At 43.2% G+C, this 21,546-nt stretch overlaps 1 protein-coding gene across 1 annotated transcript in view; it reads right to left on the reverse strand.

Moving 5' to 3' along the window:
* Window positions 1-21,291, reverse strand: part of LOC142651695 (serpin B6-like) — a 43,892-nt gene extending 22,601 nt beyond the window's left edge. Inside the window, exons 1-5 of the mRNA XM_075826702.1 lie at window positions 21,210-21,291; window positions 20,812-20,995; window positions 8,811-8,858; window positions 6,218-6,355; window positions 3,716-3,833 (exon numbers count right to left, since the gene is read on the reverse strand). Of these exons, the coding sequence (XP_075682817.1) occupies window positions 3,716-3,833; window positions 6,218-6,355; window positions 8,811-8,858; window positions 20,812-20,976 (469 nt within the window). The 5' untranslated portion in view covers window positions 20,977-20,995; window positions 21,210-21,291. The remainder of the gene's footprint in view (window positions 1-3,715; window positions 3,834-6,217; window positions 6,356-8,810; window positions 8,859-20,811; window positions 20,996-21,209) is intronic.
* Between the last annotated feature and the right edge of the window lie 255 nt (window positions 21,292-21,546).

Genomic DNA, 21,546 nt, shown 5'->3' on the forward strand with positions numbered 1-21,546 from the left:
GGGCATCCTTGCCTAGTACCATTTGAAATTTGAAAGGAATCCGACAATATGCCATTCACTCTGACTTTAGCACTCGGATTATGATAGAGTGTCAATATAGCTTGTATGAATTCAATAGGGATCCCAAATTTTGACAAGGTAGCTACCATATATTGCCAGCTCACCCTGTCAAAAGCCTTTTCGGCATCTGTGCTAAGTAGTGCCATTGGGGTGTGTGTCGAGCGAGCGTGTTGAACTAACCTAACTACTCTTGTAGTATTATCCTTACCCTGACGCCCTCCCACAAATCCCGTTTGTTCTGGGCCAATGAGTTTGGGCAGAAGCTTCCCCAATCTAGTCGCCAAAGCCTTTGCCCACCATTTCAGATCCGTGTTTAGTAAAGATATAGGTCTATAGCTACCACATAGTGCTGGATCCTTCCCGTCCTTTGGCAGGACTGTGATGTGAGCTTCCAAAGATTGGCGAGTCAATTGAGCTCCCCCCATCAATGAGTTACACATAGATGTGAAATGGGGCAACAGAATACCGCTAAATGTCTTATAGTACTGAATCGTATAACCATCTGGGCCAGGACTTTTCCCGGATGGTATTGTTTTAAGAATTTTATGAAGTTCTTCCGTGGTAAAGGGTGCAGTAAGTGCTAGTTGATCTTCCTGTGTGAGTTGAGGTAAGCTAAGTTTATCTAGAAACTCCCTAGTGCTATCCCCCAGGTTACCCTGCGGACTATCCCCACCTTTAAGATTATATAGGCCATGGTAGAAATGAGTAAAGGCCTGTGCTATGTCCTTCGATTCAGTAGCTCTAACACCTGAAGAAGTCAGGATCTCAGAGATAAAAGATTTCTCATGTTGTTGTTTAAGCAGTGCAGCCATGATTCTGTTGCCCCTTTCCCCATGCGCATAGTGTTTAAATTTGGTATAGTGAAATGTATTAGCAGCTTTTATATTCAAGGCATTTTTAACCTCTTCCCTTAACTCCCCAAGCTCAACCTGGGCTGCGGCTGCTTTCGTACGTTTGTGAATAGTCTCAAGCGTAGATATTCTCGAGAACAGATCGTTCAGTCTTGCTGACCGTTGTTTTTTGATATGTGAGCATAGCGATATCAGTTCTCCTCGTATTACTACTTTATGCGCTTCCCATCTAATAACATCCGATAAATCCGGAGAGGAATTTATATCAAAATATTTCTGAATATTATCCTGTATCGCAGAGGAATGTTGGGGGTCACTCAAAATCGTATTGTTCAACCTCCACAGTCTGTCTCCCCTCGGAACACTATTTAGCTTCATAGATACAAACACCGGTGCATGATCAGAAAGGAGAAGGTTTCCTATTCCTGCCGACAGAACCATCGGGAGGAGACTATCCGACAACAGAACATAGTCTAATCTAGTATATACATTATGTGCTGCAGAGTAATAAGAGAAATCCTTTGTGGTGGGATATAGAAGTCTCCACGCATCAGTGACCTGTAGGTCTCTAAGTACCCTGTGGAGTCTCGATCCAGCTCGATGGGACATTTTAACCTTGCCAGTGGAATCTATAATGGGATTAAGTGGGATGTTAAAGTCCCCGCCTATAATTCTAACACCTTCCGCAAACAACTTAAAATTCTCTAAGGTCTGAATAATCCACGATATCTGATCCGTATTGGGTGCGTATAAGTTGGCTATAGAGAACAAATCTGTACCAATGTGAGCTTTTATAAAAAGATATCGACCGTCAGGGTCTTTCTGCATTGACAGTAATTTAAAAGGTACGTTTTTCCGTATCAAAATACTCACTCCTCTGCTAGCAGTAGAGTAGGTGCTATGAAAGGCATTTGAGAAGATAGCAATAGATAGCTCCATAGTTTTATTATGCTTGTAATGTGTTTCCTGGAGAAGGGCTATATCAGTATTATCTTTTTTCAATTGTTGGGCAATCTGGTATCGTTTACGTGGAGTATTCAGACCTCGTACATTATACGATGTTATCTTAATATCAGACATGGTGAAAGATAGTATACATCAGCATATATGTCATCACAGTATTCAGAACACCAGTAGGAGGGAGGGGGGTTGTAATACAGGGAAGAGTGAGATTAAAGTAAAGATATGTACTGCCCCAATGTATAGAGCATGTACCTGGGGAGGGGGGGGGGGGGAGTTAACTGTTAACAACAGTTGTGTAGTTGGCATAACCCGCATGCCAGCCAAAACCCAAGTAAGAACAGTGTAAAACAATAAGAAGCGATAGGATAGAATCGCCCACAATAGCAACAATAAAGTCACTTCAAAGTATACTCTATTTCTTGATCTTCTCCAGCTACAGTGACTAGCTCCTACTCACGGATCCAATTCGAAAGGAGAAGTGACGTCCGTCAATCCGAATGCTGGAGCCGTGTGGAGAACAGTCCCCGCAATATTGGCAGTGCCTTTCAATTTTCCATCGCTCCAGATCTTAGCGCCGGTTTTTTATTCTTAGGCGATTTCAGTTTCCCCACCACTTTCCACGGCATAGGTTCCAGCAATGGAGGTAATTTCAGCTCCGGAGGTACCATCATCCACGGCGAGATTTCCATAGGCGGTATACCCAGGGTTTCCCATGCATGGGTCAGGTCTTCGTGTTTCCTGATGGTGATTTGGCGGCCATCTTTTTGTATCGCAAGGCAAACAGATATAGCCAGCGAAAAGGCGTCTTGGAGGCGCGTAGCGCATCAAGGAGAGGTCGGAAAACTTTCAGTTTTTGTAGTGTGGAGGACGCTATATCTTGATAGAGGTATATTGTTGTTCCTTAAAATTCAATTGTACCTTTCATCCTTGCAGCCTTTAGAATCTCCGCTGTATCAGTGTAGCTCAGCAGACCACATATAATGTCGCGGGGGGGATCATTAGAGCGAGGTTTTGGGCGGAGTGCTCTATGGACACGTTCTATCCGAACTGTATCATGGCTGTTTACTCCTAGAACTGAAGAGAATATGCCATGAGCAAGTTTGCCCAAAGTCTCATGTGCGTATGACTCAGGTACTCCCCGCAGCCTGATATTCTTCCTCCGACTCCTATTTTCCTGGTCTTCTGTCCGCATAAACATCTCATTCAATTGATCTTGTTGTGAATGTAGAATGTCCCGCACTTTGTCATGATAAACTCCCATGTCTGTCTGTACCGCTTCAAGCGTCTCCACCCGTGATCCTATCTGACGTATATCAGTGCTTATCTCTGACAGTTCTTTAGTAAGAGGAGTCAAGGCTTTGTATAAGATCCTCTTCATAAACCCCCGTGACACTGGTGCTAAATCATTAGTGTCTCCCGACTCAGATTGCTCACCTCCACTCTCCTCATCTGAATCGTCATCTCGGCACTGTGGAGCAGCATGCACGGTGGCCATCTTAGATTTCCGGGCCGGATATTCTTCATGCCTTTTATGGAGAAATTTCTCCATGTCTGCTTGTGCTTTCCCCGGTTTGGGTGTGCCAGTGTGATCTTTAAGTTTCTCCTTTGCCGGTTTAACCATTTTCTAACAATGTGGGTCGATATAGCTCGGGTTTTGGCTGGTATCAGTGAGGAGCTCTGGTCTCAAGCTGCCATCACGCTGCACGGCTACGCTCTGCCCCCCATCGGACTCTATATTATATGTCGTTCTATGGGAGTAAATCTCCGTATATGCCGAACCTGACAGAGCCCATACGGCAGAGCACGGAGGCTGTGCACTCCATGTGGATGATAGTACTCACCATCTGTCTGTCCTTCCACCCAGGTGTTAATTGACTTTCTGCTCCTTTCTGCAGCTTGCAAGAAATCCACAGCTTGAATTTCAGATTGGAAATATTTCTCAATTAGTTGTGAATATTGCTAGCAAGAAAGAGAGACTATTAGTTTATTTATTAAGATATTTTTATTAGCACACAATACATCATATTAGACCAGGGGTCTCAAGCATCCCCCTGGGGCAGTCATCTGCGACCCGCGGGACACAGAGCCGCTAGTACAGGCTCTGCTCCGGGACTCTGTGGAAGTCCCTAACATCGCTGTCCATATATGGACAGTGTTGTCAGGGTCTTCCCCAGAGCGGAGTTCGAGCAGAGCGCTAGTACAGGCTCTACGCTAGTACAGGCTCTGCTCCGGGACTCTGTGGAATTCCCTGACATTGCTGTCCATATATAGACAGTGTTGTCAGGGTCTTCCCAAGAGCGGAGTCCCGAGCAGAGTGCTAGTACAGTCTCTGCTCGGGGACTCTGGGGAATCCCCTGACATCGCTGTCCTCATATTGACAGCGATGTCTGGGGCTTCCCCAGTGCTGGAGTCCCGTGCAGAGCGCTAGTATCGGCTCTGCTCCGGGACTCTGTGGAATTCCCTGACATCGCTGTCCATACATCGACAGGGATGTCAGGGGCTTCCCCAGAGCAGGAGTCCCAGTGATGTCAGGAGCACAGCTGGAGTCCCAGGAAGAGCCTACTAGTGCTCTGCCCGGGACTCCAGCTCTGGGGTTGCCCCTGATATCATATTTCCGTCCAGGAGAATCCCCTGACGTTACAGTGTATGGACAGTGACGTCAGGGGCTCCAACAGCAGAGGAATCCCTAGCCAAAACGTCGGCAACGCTCTGGCTGGGGATTCCACTCCTAAAGGGAGCGCCAATGGAGCTATCTACTTGGGGTGTGTGCGGTATTATCTGCGGAGGGCACTGTGGCAGCATCTGCGGAGGGCACTGTGGCAGCATCGACGGAGGGCACTATGGCAGCATCTACGGAGGGCACTGTGGCAGCATCTACAGAGGGCACTGTGGCAGCATCTACAGAGGGCACTGTGGCAGCATCTACAAGTGGGTGTGTGGCAGTATCTGCAGAGGACACTGTGGCATTATCTATGGGTGTGTTGCATTATCTACAGAGGGCACTGTGGCATTATCTACAGGGGGCACTGTGGCATTATCTACAGAGGGCACTGTGGCATTATCTACAGGGGGCACTGTGGCATTATCTACAGAGGGCACTGTGGCATTATCTACAGAGGGCACTGTGGCATTATCTACAGAGGGCACTGTGGCATTATCTACAGAGGATACTGTGGCATTATCTACAGAGGGCACTGTGGCACTATCTAAAAAGGGGCTGCCCAATCTTGACATGTGTGTCTGGCAAACGCTGCCAACTGAGCCGCCGGACTGCATTTAGCGACACTTAAACTGGAAAACTGGATTGTTGAAATAAGCACGTGGAGAAATATCTCAAATTTTAAACCTAGCGGTATTATTATAGTAATGTAGTATTAGTATTATAGTAATATAGTATTATAGTAGTTCAAATAACTAATTGATTAACAATAATTTTGTATTGTATCAAATTTGAAAGCAATGCGGCCCGTCAACTTCCCATTTTTTCTATATGTGGCCCACTTACCCGGTCGAGTTTGAGACCCCTGTACTAGAGGGATATATTAAAAGCTCTATGTTGGCTTTCAGGTAATATTCTATATACAGTACTAGAGGATATCTCATACTGTAATTCTCTCATTTCTTAGCCCAGGTACTTACAGTTTAGTACAAGGCAAATTCTATATAAAAAAAATGTAGTCCTATTTGTTAAAAAATAAATCTTAGTTTCTACTTAGGCAGCTGTGGATGTATATTAGGTGTAGTGCAGACAGAAACTGTGTGTCTAACCTCCATACTTCTGGGCTTTTTCCTTTCCTTTGCACTTTCTGTAAATGCACATTTTCTATTTTCATGCTTGCTGAGTGCGCTAGAGAGGTCTGAGTAAATCAGACGCCGCTCTCCCTCTCATCTCACAGCATGCGGTTTCTCTTACGCACATACACACACAAACATAAGATGGTTTTATATATAATGCAGATATCGCTCACTCACCGAGGGAGAGACGCTGCAGCTGCACCCCTTCATTACTTGTCTTAAAATTACAGTTTACGTTAGATAGATTTTTTGGTGACTGAGAAGGATTACAGGAGGTTAGATTTATCAATGTATGTGCACCAGTTTGGTATTCGGGCCAAATGCCATATTTATACATATATTCATAAAATTATGAGGCCCTGTGACACTTTTTGTTGGAAAAAGTGTACCGGTCTTTACAGTGGCACTGACCTGGTGATGTTATAAGACTACAGCAGATTCATTAACAGGGCGTACACCCTCTATTAACTGACTATTCGTACTATTAACTGATAATTTTCAGTTTAAGAAATCAATTATGTTAATTATACATGTGTCATACAACTTACCTGAATGATTTGGAAGCTCTTTTCACTGAACACCCTGTTAGCCGTTTTCATAGTGTAACTATCCGAGGATTGATTGATGCTTGTAGAAAATTCATCAAAAACTTGGGGGATATTTTGTATTTGAATAGCATCTGACGTCTGCTGAGAATTTTTTTGTTATAGTATTCATAATTGTACACTGTACTCTAGTACATCAAATAGGCAAATTAATGTTGATGTTGTATACATTTTTTCAAGGGTTCAGATAGAAAAAGCTGGTGTTATTATATTTACATAATGATGTATAAAGTAGTTTGTAAGCTACTGGCATATCACAGTATTGAATATAGTGAAACCTCCTTGTGCCAACTATCCAAAATTGCACAGAAAAATGATACACAGAATTCACGTTAAATGTGTAATGCAGTCAGCAAACATGTACAGCACACAAATAAACAGCCCTCCCATTCTTAGTCCCCAGAATGGCTACTCCTCTCATTGTTAGTCCCCAGAATGGTTCCTCTCTCATTCTTAGTCCCCAGCATGGCTCCCCTCTGATTATTAGACCCCAGCATGGCTCCACTCTGATTCTTAGTCCGAGTATGGCTCCCCTCTCATTCTTAGTCCCCTGGATGGCTTTCCCTCTCATTCTTAGTCTCCAGCATGACACCCCTCTCATTCCTAGTCCCTAGCATAGCCCCCTCTCATTCCTAGTGCCCAGTACGGCCCCCTCTGATCTCTTGTCCCCAGCATGGCTTCACTCTAAATCTTGTTCCCCAGCATAATTCCCCTCTTGGACCCCAGCATGGATCCCTTCTTATTCCTGGTCCCCATTAGGACTTCTCTTTTCATTCCTAGTCCCCGTTAGGGCTCCCCCTCTCACCCCTGGTCCCCAGCATGGCCTCCCACTTTCCTGGTCCCCAGCATGGCTCCATTCTAAATCTTATTCCCCAGAATGCACACAAGTGTGTGCATTTTGGCTTCTAATATAGTGCGCAATTCTGTATTGCCCACTCTGTTGCCAGCACAACTATTCTGTATTGGTTTCTATATCTCGAACATTATACTAAGCATAGACTAGTCCTTCTCAGTGAATTAGAATATCATCAAAGAGTTAATTTATTTCAGTAATTCAATTCAAAAAGTGAAACTCATATATTATATAGATTCATTACACACAGAGTGATCTATTTCCAGCATTTTTTCTTCTAATGTTGATGAGTATAGCTAACAGTTAATGAAAACCCCAAATTTAGGGTCTCTGAAAATTAGAATATTATATAAGCCCAATTTAAAAAAAGAATTTTAATACCGAAATGTTGGCCTACTGAAAAGTATGTACAGTATATGCACTCAATACTTGGTCGGGGCTCCTTTTGCATGAATTACTGCATCACTGCGGTGTGGCATGGAGGCGATCAGCCTGTGGCACTGCTGAGGTGTTATGGAAGCCCAGGTTGCTTTGATAGTGGCCTTCAGCTCGTCTGCATTGTTGGGTCTGGTGTCTCTCATCTTCCTCTTGACAATACACCATAGATTCTCTATGGGGTTTAGGTCAGGCGAATTTGCTGGCCAATCAAGCACAGTGATACTGTGGTTATTACAACAGGTATTGGTACTTTTGGCAGTGTGGGCAGGTGCCAAGTCCTGCTGGAAAATGAAATCAGCATCTCCATAAAGCTTGTCAGCAGAGGGAAGCATGAAGTGCTCGAAAATTTCCAGGAAGACGGCTGCGCTGACTCTGGACTTGATATAACACAGAGGACCAATACTGCTGCTCAGTGTCCAATGTTCTATTTTCAGATGAAAGTAAATTTTGCATTTCATTTGGAAATCTCGGTCCCAGAGTCTGGAGGACGAGTGGAGAGGCACTCAATCCAAGTTGATTGCTGTCCAGTGTGAAGTTTCCACAGTCAGTGATGGTTTGGGGAGACATGTCATCTGCTTGTGTTGGTTCACTGTGTTATCACAGCAACCTGGTCTTCCATAACACCTCAGCAGTGCCACAGGCTAATCGCCTCCATGCCACACCGCAGTGATGCAGTTAATTCATGCAGAGTCGGAGCCCACGACCAAGTATTGAGTGCATATACTGTACACACTTTTCAATAGGCCAACATTTCAGTATTAAAAATCATTTTTGAAATTGGCCTTATATAATATTCAAATTTTCTGAGACACTAAATTTTGGGTTTTCATTAACTGTTAGCCATAATCATCTACATTAAAAGAAAAAAATGCTGGAAATAGATCACTCTGTGTGTAATGAATCTATATAATATATAAGTTTCACTTATTGAATTGAATTACTGAAATAAATTAACTTTTTGATGATATTCTAATTCATTGAAAAGGACTAGTATATATAAATATGTATTTGTGACAAAAACGTAAAAAAAAAAAAATAGCAGAAAAATGTAATTTGAAAGAAGGCTGTCTGCTTCCTGTGTTTCTCTAGGCGACAACGTCCCATTATCCATTATCTCATTATTATACAAAGTAGCAGACTGTTAGAGCATCCTGGGACTTTTACAACAGTTTCACGACAGCATGTGATAGTGCTTTATAATTATAATCACCCAATATACGCAATTTTCATAGAACATAGATTTACCTGTGAATGACAGCCTTGTTTCCCTGATGCTTTTCGGAAGTTTAAAACCTAATATGTAATCAGACAGAGAAATAAGTGTATACATTAACAAAGGACATTCACTGAAAAAAATAAGAGTACAAGTAGTTGTAAGCAGACAAACTTACTACAGAAACACACAGAATCACAACTTTTTCCTAGACCATGTGTAGAACATGTATTTACTGTAAAATCTATTATCCTCACCAAAGGGAGATTAAATGACATACTGGAGATTTTTTCTACCACGAATTTTGCAATAACGAATCTGGAACAAAATTCACATACATTACATGCAGATTTTGGTAAAGATTTCTCCCTATGCATTGGAAAGGGTGAAATCCGTGGTGAAAATCCATGACAAATGCACAACAGAATAGCTATATAGAGGATTAGAAAATCTGTATCGTGCCTTTAATTCCACACAGATTTTTCTGCTACATGTGTTCAAACCCTGTTCACACATATATATATATATATATATATATATATATATATATATATATATATATATACAGGGGCGTAGCTAGGGGGGGGCAGGCGGGCATGTGCCCCGGGCGCAACTAGGTGGTAGGGAAGGGGGGGCGCCGCAGAGCAGCTGATCGCTGCTGATTCGCGCCCTGTATGTCGGGCACCTGCAGCAGCGATTAGCTTTAGGAAGAGCCAGGAGATCATGCAGCGGTGTTCTGACTCGGGTCTGGGACGGCCAGCGAGTGGACCAGTCCAGTCACCTGACCTATCACCTGATCTCACGTCAGTGACATGAGGTATGATGACTCAGGTCAGGTGACTGAACTGGTCAACTCCCGTGCTGCAACCTCCCAGCATGTAGGGGGCGCCACTGGGCTCTGCCTCTACTCTGTGCTCTGCACACACACGGAGTAAATAACAGCCGAGAAGCAGAGGAGGAAGCTCTGCTCACAGCCCGTCCTGCAAGAAACCTGTTATCCTGTCAGCAAGGATACATGGTGAGTGTCCATGTGTGTCTGTGTGTATATTGTGTATACAGTATGTGTCTCTGTGTGTGTATACAGTATGTGTCTCTGTGTGTGTGTGTGTGTGTATACAGTATGTGTCTCTGTGTATACTGTATGTTTTTCTGTGTTTGTATGTGTATATGTTACAGTGTGTGTGTCTCTGTGTGTATACAGTATGTGTCTCTGTGTATACTGTATGTTTCTCTGTGTTTGTATGTATATGTTACAGTGTGTGTGTGTGTGTGTGTATATGTCTCTGCATGTGTTTATGTCTCTTCGTAAAAGTGTGTGTTCAATATTAAAGTAGAACAGATAAAATGCAGATATCTGTGCTGCCTCCTATATATCCTGCTTCCTCCTATATACCCTGCTGCCCCTATATACAATCCTGCCGCTATATACCCTTCTGTCCCCTATATATCCTGCTGCCCCTTATATACCCTGTTCTCCCATTTATACCCTGCTGCCCTTATACATGCTGCTGCCCCTATATACCATGCTGCCCCTATATACCATGCTGCCCTTATATACGCTGCTGCCCCCTATATAGCCTGCTGACCCCTATATACCCTGCTGCCCCTTATATACTCTGTGTGTGTGTTTATATGTGTCTGTGGGTATAGTTATCATCTACTACATTATCTGTACTCCGAGAGTTATCACTGTTTGTTATCAGCGGTGTTACATAGGACTGCACGTGAAATCTACTACATTATCTGTACTGGGTATATATTGGTCTGTTTGTGAATGTGTCTTTTTGCTTGTATATATGTGCCTTTTATGTATTTGTATATGTTCCTGTCTGTGTTTTTATCTGCCGGTGTGTATGTGTGTGTGTGTGTATATGTGTCTGTACGTCTATATATTTACCTGTATGTATATATTCCAGATGTGTGTATGTATATTTGCCTGTATGTCTAAATATCTGACTTTATGTATGTACAATATATATGTTCCAGCGTGTCTATATATGTGGTTAATTTTAGTTTTTGTAGGGCGTCGCAATAGAGAGTTCCATACAGGGTGCCATCTAACCTTAAGGCTGGCACTGGCTGTCACCAAACCTTGTCAGAAGGAATTCCGCCGCTGCTTGCGCCGCATGACCTCCTCAGCTCCTCCGGTAAGTCACGTCAGGCAGAGCGGAGAGTGGTAGTGGTAGGCTACCGCTCATCGCTCTGTTTACAGTGTGGCGCTAAGTACAAGGGGGGAGTGTGCCGCTATTTACAAGGGAAGGCGGGCTGTGTCTGGCCTTATCTACAAGGGGGGCTGTGTGGCGCTATTTACAAGGGGGGCTGTGTGTGGCGCTATCTACAAGAGAGGGGCTGTGTGTTGCACTATCTACAAGGGGCTGTGTGTGGCGCTATCTACAAGAGAGGGGCTGTGTGTCGCACTATCTGCAAGGGGCTGTGTGTGGCACTATCTACAAGAGACGGGCTGTGTGTCGCACTATCTACAAGTCGCTGTGTGTGGCGCTATCTATAAGGGGGGATGTGTGTCGCACTATCTACAAGGGGGGATGTGTGTGGCACTATCTACCAGAGAGGGGCTGTGTGTGGCGCTATCTACAAGGGGGGCTGTGTGTGGCGCTATCTAAAAGGGGGGTTGTGGGGCGCTATCTACAACAGGGGGGCTGTGTGGCATTAACTACAGGGGGGGCTGTGTGTGGCGCTATCTACAAGGGGGTTGTGTGGCGCTATCTACAAGGGGGGCTGTGTGGCGCTATCTACAACAGGGGGGCTGTGTGGCGTTAACTACAAGGGGGGGCTGTGTGTGGCGCTATCTACAGGGTGCTGTGTGTGACCTCTTTCATTTATGTTCTTTTAATTTATTTTTATGTTAACTACGTTATATAACTATTTTGCTTGTAAAATGTAGAAATGCTTTTATGCTCGAGTCACATTAAAAAAATGGTGGAAAAAAAATGACACCATCGATTGGTAGAGAAAACAAACATAGCGAGGGGGAGGGAGATGTCGGGAAATAAGTTGGGGGGGGGGGGGGGGGTGCCAATCTGAATCTTTGCCCCGGATCCAGGAGAAACTAGCTACGCCTCTGATCTATATATATATATGTATATTGTACTGTAATTTGCTAGAATCCGCGCTGAAAATCTGCCGCAATTCCACAGCGTGTGAAATAACCCTTACTAAGCAAATGTGCCCGAATAATGACGTAAATTGCACCAAAAAATTCAGTAGATGGCATGTGCCAAATTTAGTATGTGTTTTTGATACGTTTTACACCTACATCAACAGTTTTAATAAGTGGCGAGAAAAAAGGGGCTGGGCGTTATACATTTTTATTAACTTTCAATAAATAAATTCTGGTCACTCATCTTTACTTTTATAATTTCTACTATAATGTCACATTTTTTATTTCACTCCATTGCTTAGTTAAAATAATTTTAACTCTTTTTCATTTTTTGATGAAGTTAAATTTTACCTGACCACATTTTAAATAGCAATTTAGGGTATGTTCACACGTAGTCAACCAAAACGTCTGAAAATCCAGAGCTGTTTTCAAGGGAAAACAGACCCTGCTTTTCAGAAGTTTTTTTACCAACTCGCATTTTTCGCGGCGTTTTTCGCGCCGTTTTCGCGGCGTTTTTTACGTCCGTTTTTGGAGCTGTTTTCATTGGAGTCTATGAGAAAACAGCTCCAAAAACGTCTGAAAGAAGTGTCCTGCACTTCTTTTGACGAGGCTGTATTTTTACGAGTCGTCGTTTGACAGCTGTCAAACGACGACGCGTAAATAACAGGTCGTCTGCACAGTACGTCGGCAAACCCATTCAAATGAATGGGCAGATGTTTGCCGACGTATTGGAGCCATATTTTCAGATGTAAAACGAGGCATAATACGCCTCGTATACGTCTGAAATTTGGCCGTGTGAACATACCCTCAAGATAACATTGGGTCGACCTGTCTACACAGCTCAGAGATCTGAACTTCCGCAAGCCTAAAGTTAATGTACAGTACATCAATGTGGTTAAACTTAAACTCACAGAGTCTGATGAGAGACAAAAGGGCACATCATCCCAAAAAGCGTTGCAGACCCTGTCTGCTGAAGATCAGCGATTGGTAGGGTCTCAGCATTTCGAGACCTAGAACTACCTCGTCTCTATGACATGTTAGTAAATCTTGTCATTCTCTACCTTTTACTGCCACATTAACAATATTTTGGTAAAAAATTAATTTAGGTAGAAAACATTTTTATTGTCAAGAGTGAAATACTTTAACATTAAGCCAAGTGCCCCAGAAAACAAAAGCTTCTAGAAGAGAACACCTTTCCATGTTTTAGGCAGGTACAACGTCTTATCTTATTTATTAGTCTGAAATAATGCACTAATTATTTGAAAGCAGTTTTTACGACAAAGACTATTATGAATAACTAATGGGTTCTCTTGGTTGTTTCCAAATCTCCCATTCACTGTAAAGTAGAGTGAGCTTTCTTGCTTTGCCAATTTTTCACTGGGAATGAGGACCTCCATTCTCAGGTTCAGTGGGGTCCCAGTAATGAGCCTTTTATGGCATATTATGGGGAAAAATATTTTTTTCTGTTGGTAGGGGCTACATTTTTCTGATATATAGTTCTATATGTTGTCATGTGTGTGTACATGGGAAATATCATTATTTCTGAACATTATATGACTTGTATTGAGTATTTTTTAGTAGTTTTCTCCTCTGTGTGCTCTATCTTTGATTCTCAGTTTTCTTTGAGCTAGTGGGTGGACCTTTACTGCTATCATGCACTGGCGTAGCTATAGGGGTCGCAGCGGTCGCAATTGCGACCGGCCCCCGAAGCCAGGGGGCCCACAGCCCCCCGCAGCACATCAATAAAAAGTTACTATAGTAACTCGGGCCGCGGGCCCCTGTTACTATTGTAACAGACTTTACTTACCTTCCTGGTTCCGGATCGCAGCGGAGGTCCTGACGTCAAGCGCTGTGCGCAGCGCATGACGTCACAGCGCTATGCGCCGCGCACAGCATCGAGACGACAGAACTACCGCCGCGGCTGAAAAGGAAGGTAAGATTAGCCCTGACTGGCGGGGTCCGACTCCCGGGACCCGCCAATCAGCGGTTTTGAAGGGGCCGCAGCACTCGTACGAGAGCTGCTCCCCTTCATTCCGGTCACACTGTGAATCGGTGTCGGCGATTCACAGTGTGAGCGAGTAGTGAAATGAAGGGAAAGCAGCTCTCGTACGAGTGCTGCGGCCCCTTCAAAACAGCTGATTTGCGGGTCCCGGGAGACACATCAGCTATTGATGGCCTATCCTGTGGATAGGCCATCAATGTTTAGGGACTGCACAACCCCTAAGCCTACGATGTAGCAGGCTTAGGGGGCCCATGAGACAGGATCACAGATTGTGTGATCCTGTCTGCTGGGCCCTGTATTTAAGCCAATCACATGGTAGGCTTAGATACATGGCCCATGCGTGATCCTGTCTGCTGGGCCCTGTATCTAAGCCAATCACATGGTAGGCTTAGATACATGGCCCATGCGTGATCCTGTCTGATGGGCCCTGTATATAAGCCTACCACACTGTAGGTTTAGTTACAGGGCCCCAGCACACAGTAATCTTATACTGTATAAGATTACTGTCTGCTGGACCCTGTATCTAAGCCTACGTTGTGGTAGGCTTAGATACAGGGTCCCACAGACAGTATCACACATGGGCCCTGTATCTAAGCCTAACACATGTGTTACTAATCGTTTTTCTTGTGTGTTTTCTTACAGGTTCGGTCGTTGGACTACGGCGGATTCCAGGACTACTTCGATGACGGCTTTTTTTTATTATCAATAAAATGGTTAATGAGGGTTGTGTGGGTTTTTTTTTATTTCAATAAAATATTTTTTCTATGTCTTTGTGTTTTTTTTTTAAACTATATTACTACCACCTTAGTAATGGCTGCCGGCTGATTGACAGTATCCATTGCTAAGGCGGGGCTTAGTGTTAGCCGGTGCAGAGGCTAACACTAACCCCCTTTATTACCCCGGTACCCACCGCCACCAGGGGTGCTGGGAAGAGCCGGGTACCATCCAGCACTTGATTATCTGTAGTGATGGTCGGCCACTGGGGTGGCCGCAGGCTGGTATTATCAGAAGGGGAAAGGCCAGATGCAGTGGCCCTTCCCACCCTGGCTGCTGCTGCTTTATTGTATCTGGCTGGTTATGAAAAATGGGGGGACCCCACGTCATTTAAAAAAAATAAAAAAAAATAATAATTGGAAAGAACGATGTCGGGTCCCCCCCAATTTTCATAACCAGCCAGATACAACACAGCAGCAGCAGGCAGCATTACCAGGGTGGTAGGGGCCACTGTTTTTGGTCTTCCCCAGCCTAATACTACCAGCCTGCGGCCACCCCGGTGCCTGCCCGTCACTACAGATGGACGGGTACTGGTTCGTACCCGGCTCTTCCCAGCACCCCTGGTGGCGGTGGGTACCGGGGTAATAATGGGGGTTAGTGTTGGCCTCTGCACCTGCTAACATTAAGCCCCGCCTTAGTAATGGAGGTTGTCAATCAGCCAGCGGCCATTACTAAGGCGGTGATAATAAAGTTTAAAAAGATACAAGCACATAGAAAAAATATTTTATTGAAATAAAAAAACACAACCCTCATTAACCATTTTATTGAGAATAAAAAAAACGCCGTCATTGAAGTCCTCGAATCCGAAGTCCAACAACCGAACCTGTAAAAAACACACACACACACACACACACACACACAAAAATAATCCGTAACACATAAAGAAGCAAAATGATTATTCTTACCTTTCCTGGGTCCAGCGCTGGAGCCGCAATGTCAGCGAGCTGAGCCCTGTATCTAATCCAATCATGTGTGATACTGTCTGCTGGGCCCTGTATCTAATCCTATCATGTGTGATACTGTCTGCTGAGCCACTGTATCTAATCCTATCATGTGTGATACTGTCTGCTGGGCCCTATATCTAATCCAATCATATGTGATACTGTCTGCTGAGCCACTGTATCTAATCCTATCATGTGTGATACTGTCTGCTGGGCCCTATATCTAATCCAATCATGTGTGATACTGTCTGCTGGGCCCTATCTCTAATCCTATCATGTCTGATACTGTCTGCTGAGCCGCTGTATCTAATCCTATCATGTGTGATACTGTCTTCCGAGCCACTGTATCTAATCTGATCATGTGTGATACTGTCTGCTCAGCCACTGTATCAATCCTATCATGTGTGATACTGTCTGCTGAGCCACTGTATCTAATCCTATCATGTGTGATACTGCCTTCTGAGCCACTGTATCTAATCCTATCATGTGTGATACTGTCTGCTGGTCCACTGTATCTAATCCTATCATGTGTGATACTGTCTGCTCAGCCACTGTATCTAATCCTATCATGTGTGATACTGTCTGCTGAGCCAATGTATCTAATACTATCCATAGTTTATAGGGTCGTAGTGCTATAGATATGCTATGCTGTCTCCTATACACACTTTTTTTTTTGGGCGGACACATATGTATTGGGGCTATTTCCCCTGACATTTTAAGACCTGAGGGTATGTTCACACGGCAGCGTCCGTTACGGCTGAAATTACTCCTGAAAACAGCACCGTAATTTCAGACGTAATGGCATGTGCAGGCGTTTTTCGCTGCGTCCATTACGGACGTAATTGGAGCTGTTTTTCCATGGAGTCCATAGAAAACGGCTCCATTTACGTCTGAAGAAGTGACAGGCACTTCTTTGACGCGGGCGTCTTTTTTACGCGCCGCCTTTTGACAGCGGCGCGTAAAAAAAATGACCGTCGGCACAGAACATCGTAAGACCCATTCAAATGAATGGGCAGATGTTTGCCAACGCTTTTGAGCCGCATTTTCGGACGTAATTCAATGCTAAAACGCACGAATTACGTCCGTAAATAGGGTGTGTGAACCCAGCCTTAGTGACGCCCCGGCTGCTAGTGCTGCATTGTTGGGTCACTTAGGAGACCCAGCGATGCAGCTGAAAGCTGCGGACCGTCGGCCATGAGAAGTGTGCTGGGGGGGGGCCCAATAAGAACTTTTGCATCGGGGCCCATGAGCCTTTAGCTACGCCCCTGCTATCATGTCTTCTATGCACTGCACAAAGAGAAGAGGTGAATCTAGCTTCATTCTCTCTATCTGTCACATATATAGAAGCAGCAGCAGCATGGAGGATATTATACAGCATACTGCTGAGTCTTAGTGCATCCTATGTGATGCAGCTCAGGCCTCTCCCCTCTGCCTCCTGCTAGTGATAGATCAGTGACATAGAACTTCTGCCCTCACACTGCAAATTATCGTGTATCTTATGTGATTCAGCTTCAGCATATCTCCTCTGCCTTCTGCTTGTGATAGATTTTTCTCTGTGAGCTGACAGAAGCAGGAGGCTGTAAGGAGCATCATCCAATATAAATACTCTGGACTATCTGCACACAGCATTCACAGATAGTATAGGCAGTGTGAGCTTTACAACTGCAGCTAATCATTGTAAGGAACACTGACGCCTAATTGCCAAAGGCAAAATATAACTTTAAAATATTCAATTTATGTGGTTGTTAATAATTGTTATTGAATAAAAGTTATATTTTAGTTGTATATCAAAAAAATAGTAGGTATCTGGGAAAAAAGCCTATTTTTGTTGGGTTTGGCAATTAGGTGTCAGTGTTTCATAATTCCTGCCCGCCAGTTACCTGGGTCCACCAATGGAACTAGTATAATCATTGTAAGGACACACCTTTTACATCAGGGCACTCCTGGTATGTACCTTAGATAGTGCAGAAATGATCTCTTCAGCAGCCCTTTATGCATGAAGGGTTATGCCTCCTGACGAAGGAGATGTGAAACGTGTATTGGGGTAGCACAGCAGACAGCGATTATAGGTTAAGGGATCGTCAGAGTACCATTATTGCTGTTTCCAGTTTGGCAGGCTGTTACTACATTAGTGTTCTCGTGGGGACTTATGTTTAGATAAGGTTAGTATTGGCCAGGTGCTGAGCTTTATTAGGATGCGGTTCACTTTTTAGGAGTCATACATGCATCGCTCCTTACCTATGTCAACTTAATCTGTGTGTTAGTTACATGTTAATGTGATCTGCTGATGCCAGTTGTTTCCGCTTATAATATAAAAAAATTATGCTTTTTATATGGGAAACTACTCAGAGATTTTTTTTATAGGTGATATATATTTGACCACGAGTCTAAGTTCCTAGTTTCCATTTTCTGTGGCATATATTTTTGGTTTAATGATGTAATCCTGTAGTTTACAGGAAGTCAGCCAGACATGAAAGAACAGCTGCCCATATTGAAATAGTTGAAAATGTATGGATGCAACTGAGCTGAAAAGAAACAAATGACACTGCTGGAGTATTGCTGGTGAATGATATTTGCAAAAAAAATAATAATAATCCGGAGTGCTTTTTTAAATTACATGGGGCTGCTTGCAGCTATCACTGGGTGGAGTTAAAGACCTTACTACACATGGTTTATTAATGTAACTAAAACATAAAACAAAATGCAGAAAGCTCCAGAGCTACACTATATGCACAAAAGTATTGGGACACACATCGTAAACATTAAATGTCGGTGTTTTATTCAGTCGCATTGAGACAGGTGTATAAAATTAAGCACCTAGTCATGCAGTCTGTCTTTACAAACATTTATGAAAGAATGGGTCGTTCTAAAGAGTTCACTGAATTTGAGCGTGGTACTGGAATAGGATACTACTGTTGTAAAAAGTCAAATTTCTTCCCTCCTAGATATTTCCTACGATCAACTGCCAGTGGTATTATTGCAAAGTGGAAGAGTTTAGTAACCACAGCCGTGAAGTGGGAGACCACGTTAGGTTAGAGAGCAGGGTTACCGAGTGCTGAGGAGCATAGTGGATAAAAGTTGCCAACGCTCTGCTGACTCAATAACTGCAGCGTTCCAAACCTTCTCTGGCACAAAACCTGTGCGCTTAATTCTTCATGGCATGGGTTTCCACAGCCGAGTAGCTACATGCAAGCCTGACACCACCAAGCACAAGGCCAGTTGTCGGATGAAGTGGTGTAAAGCACGCTGCCACTGGACTCTGGAGCAATGGAAACATATTCCGTGGAGTGACGAATCACGCTTGCCTATTTTGCAGTCTGATGGACAAGTATACGGTTTGGCGAATGCCAAGAGAACATTACCTGCCTGCATTGTGCCAAATGTAAAGTTTGGTGGAGGAGCGCTAATGCCATGGGCTTGTTTGCCCCTTAGTTCCAATAACGGGAAATCTTAGTGCTTCAACATACCAAGATATTTTAGACAATTGTAATTGTATGCTTCCAAGTTTATGGGAACAGTTTGGTTTGCCTTTTTCTGTTCCAGCATGACTGGGCCCCAGTGCACAAAGCAAGGTCAATAAAGGCATGGTTGAGTGAGTTTGGTGTGGAAGATCTTGACTGGCGTGCACAGAGATGTGACCTTAACCCTATTGAATACCTTTGGTATGAACTAGATCAGAGATTGCGAGTCAGGTCCTCTCGTCCAACATCAGTGTCTGATCTCGCAAATGTTCTTCTGTATTAATGGGCAAAAATTCCCTCAGACACACACCAAAATCTTTAAAAATACGTTCCCAGAAGAGTGGAAGCTGGTTTAGCTCCAATGTGGACCAGCTCTATATTAATGCTTATGGATTTAGAATGGGATGTCATAATTGCTCCTGAAGGTGTAATGTGTATTTGTCCAAATTCTTTTGTCCATATAGTGTACCTGTATTGATGGTGGAAGGTAGCCAGATTTTTTTTATGTCTATGCAGATGATTGGGAGCTCTGTATCAGACAAACCAACCTCAGGCCGCGATAAAGATACATTAAGAAATTAATCAGCAAATAATTTTGGACCTAGTTCGAATAAACAAACATAAGATTTTCAAAGGTGGACATTTACTTTAAGGCCATGTTAACAGTCCAGATTTGCTGCAGATTTAGCATGTATTTAAGTCAAAACCAGAATTGGATTCAGGAGAGCAGACCTATAAGGCCTTCCTTTACATATGTTTCTTATGTTTAGGCCCGGTTTTTCGTTTTGGCTTACATGCACAATCTGCAGCAAATCTGCGGTGTGTGAACAAGGCCTTAAGGTCTATGCCAAGACTGATTCTACTACCTGCTTCCCTGCCTGCTTCCCACCTTGTATTAAAATGGGTTATACAAAAAGATTGAATTATAGAATTAGCTGGATTATTAATGAACATTCAGCTCCTGCCTATATATAACATTATCAATATGATGGCACATATCTCCATCTCTTAGGCCTCATGCCCACTTCAGTTATTTTCTTCAGGGTGCTATCCATTTTTTTAACTGATAGCACCCTGACACATTAATTTCTATGGGGCCATGCACACCTCCACTGTTTTGACGGTTCCGTTCTTCAGTTCCTTCAAAAGTAGAACATGTCTTACTTTTGTCCATGGTTCAGTGTCCGTCTCGCCCATTGAAGCCTACGGGTCTGTCAAAACAATGGGCGGCACACGGAAGGCATCTGCATGCCATCTGTTTTTCATGGATCCGTTGCCAAGCAACAGCAGGGCATGCCAAAGTTCCCTGCATTCAACACACAAGATGGATTTTAATGGACCGTTAAAAAAGGAAGACAAACTGTAGCATCACGTCCGTTTAAAACGGAACAACGGAACGGATGTGGAGTAAACGGAAACCACACGGAAGTCGTAACGGACATACGGATCCATTTTAAATGGACATAAAAATGGTGGAGGATGTGTGCATTAGGCCTTAGAGAACAGGAAAGAAGAATGACTGGGGGACCGATTGTTAAAAGATAAACACAAGCTATGTGTAATGAATCAATTTGATTGCTACCGTTACTTTTATTATGGCAGATACTCATTAGAATGGTTATGTAATAATCCATAATGTATTCATCTAGTAAGGTATATTCAGTGCAAGACCACAATTAAATTTTTTTTAAATTATCTTTCAACGTGCAATAGTTGTAATAATAAATACTGACTTACATTTGCCATCTGGAATTCAGTATTGCCATTGGTACCAGGAAAAATCATGGTTAGGGCAGATGCAATGCTCATAGGAGAAAAAAATATGTTTTTGTCATCATGTTCAATCAGTTTCTTGTACATGCTCACAGCAAATGTATTATATGATGTAATCAAGGCCTCCATTGTTCTCTTCTTAATAGATCTAAAAGAAAAAATTTACAATTTTTAGGACGGTATATTTTACTGCAAATAAATATAGTAATATTACCAAATAAAAAAATTAACAACAATATTTCACATAGGAAATCATTATTCTGTCATGCAGTTCAATATTGAATAGCAATGCTAAGTAAGCACATAAAGTTATATGTAACTTAAACTTTGCAGTCGAGGCGTATACTATCATATATTACTACCTGAACGTAAGAATGCAGATTCTTCAGTGAAGACTGTTACTCTTTGCTGTTACACCCAGATTTAAGGCATTATTTCTTCATCAAGTAAAGCAACAAATGTTTCCTGAAAACTTTAATCTTTGCTTCAACATGTACTGTTACATACTGACAGAAGGGAAATAAATGTGCCAAGAGCCGTGAATCATAGAACAAGAGCATAGGAGGCGGCCAACATGCTTCTGCAAATAGTGACTGTTGTAAAAACATCAGAGGATCTGGGGTGAGGAAAGAAAGACTATGTATGTAAAATATTTTAAGAGAAGGACATGTCTGCTCTTCTGACATTTCCATTTTAGTT

This window comes from Rhinoderma darwinii, chromosome 5 (genome assembly GCF_050947455.1).
Source record: "Rhinoderma darwinii isolate aRhiDar2 chromosome 5, aRhiDar2.hap1, whole genome shotgun sequence".
NCBI classification, from domain to species: domain Eukaryota; kingdom Metazoa; phylum Chordata; class Amphibia; order Anura; family Rhinodermatidae; genus Rhinoderma; species Rhinoderma darwinii.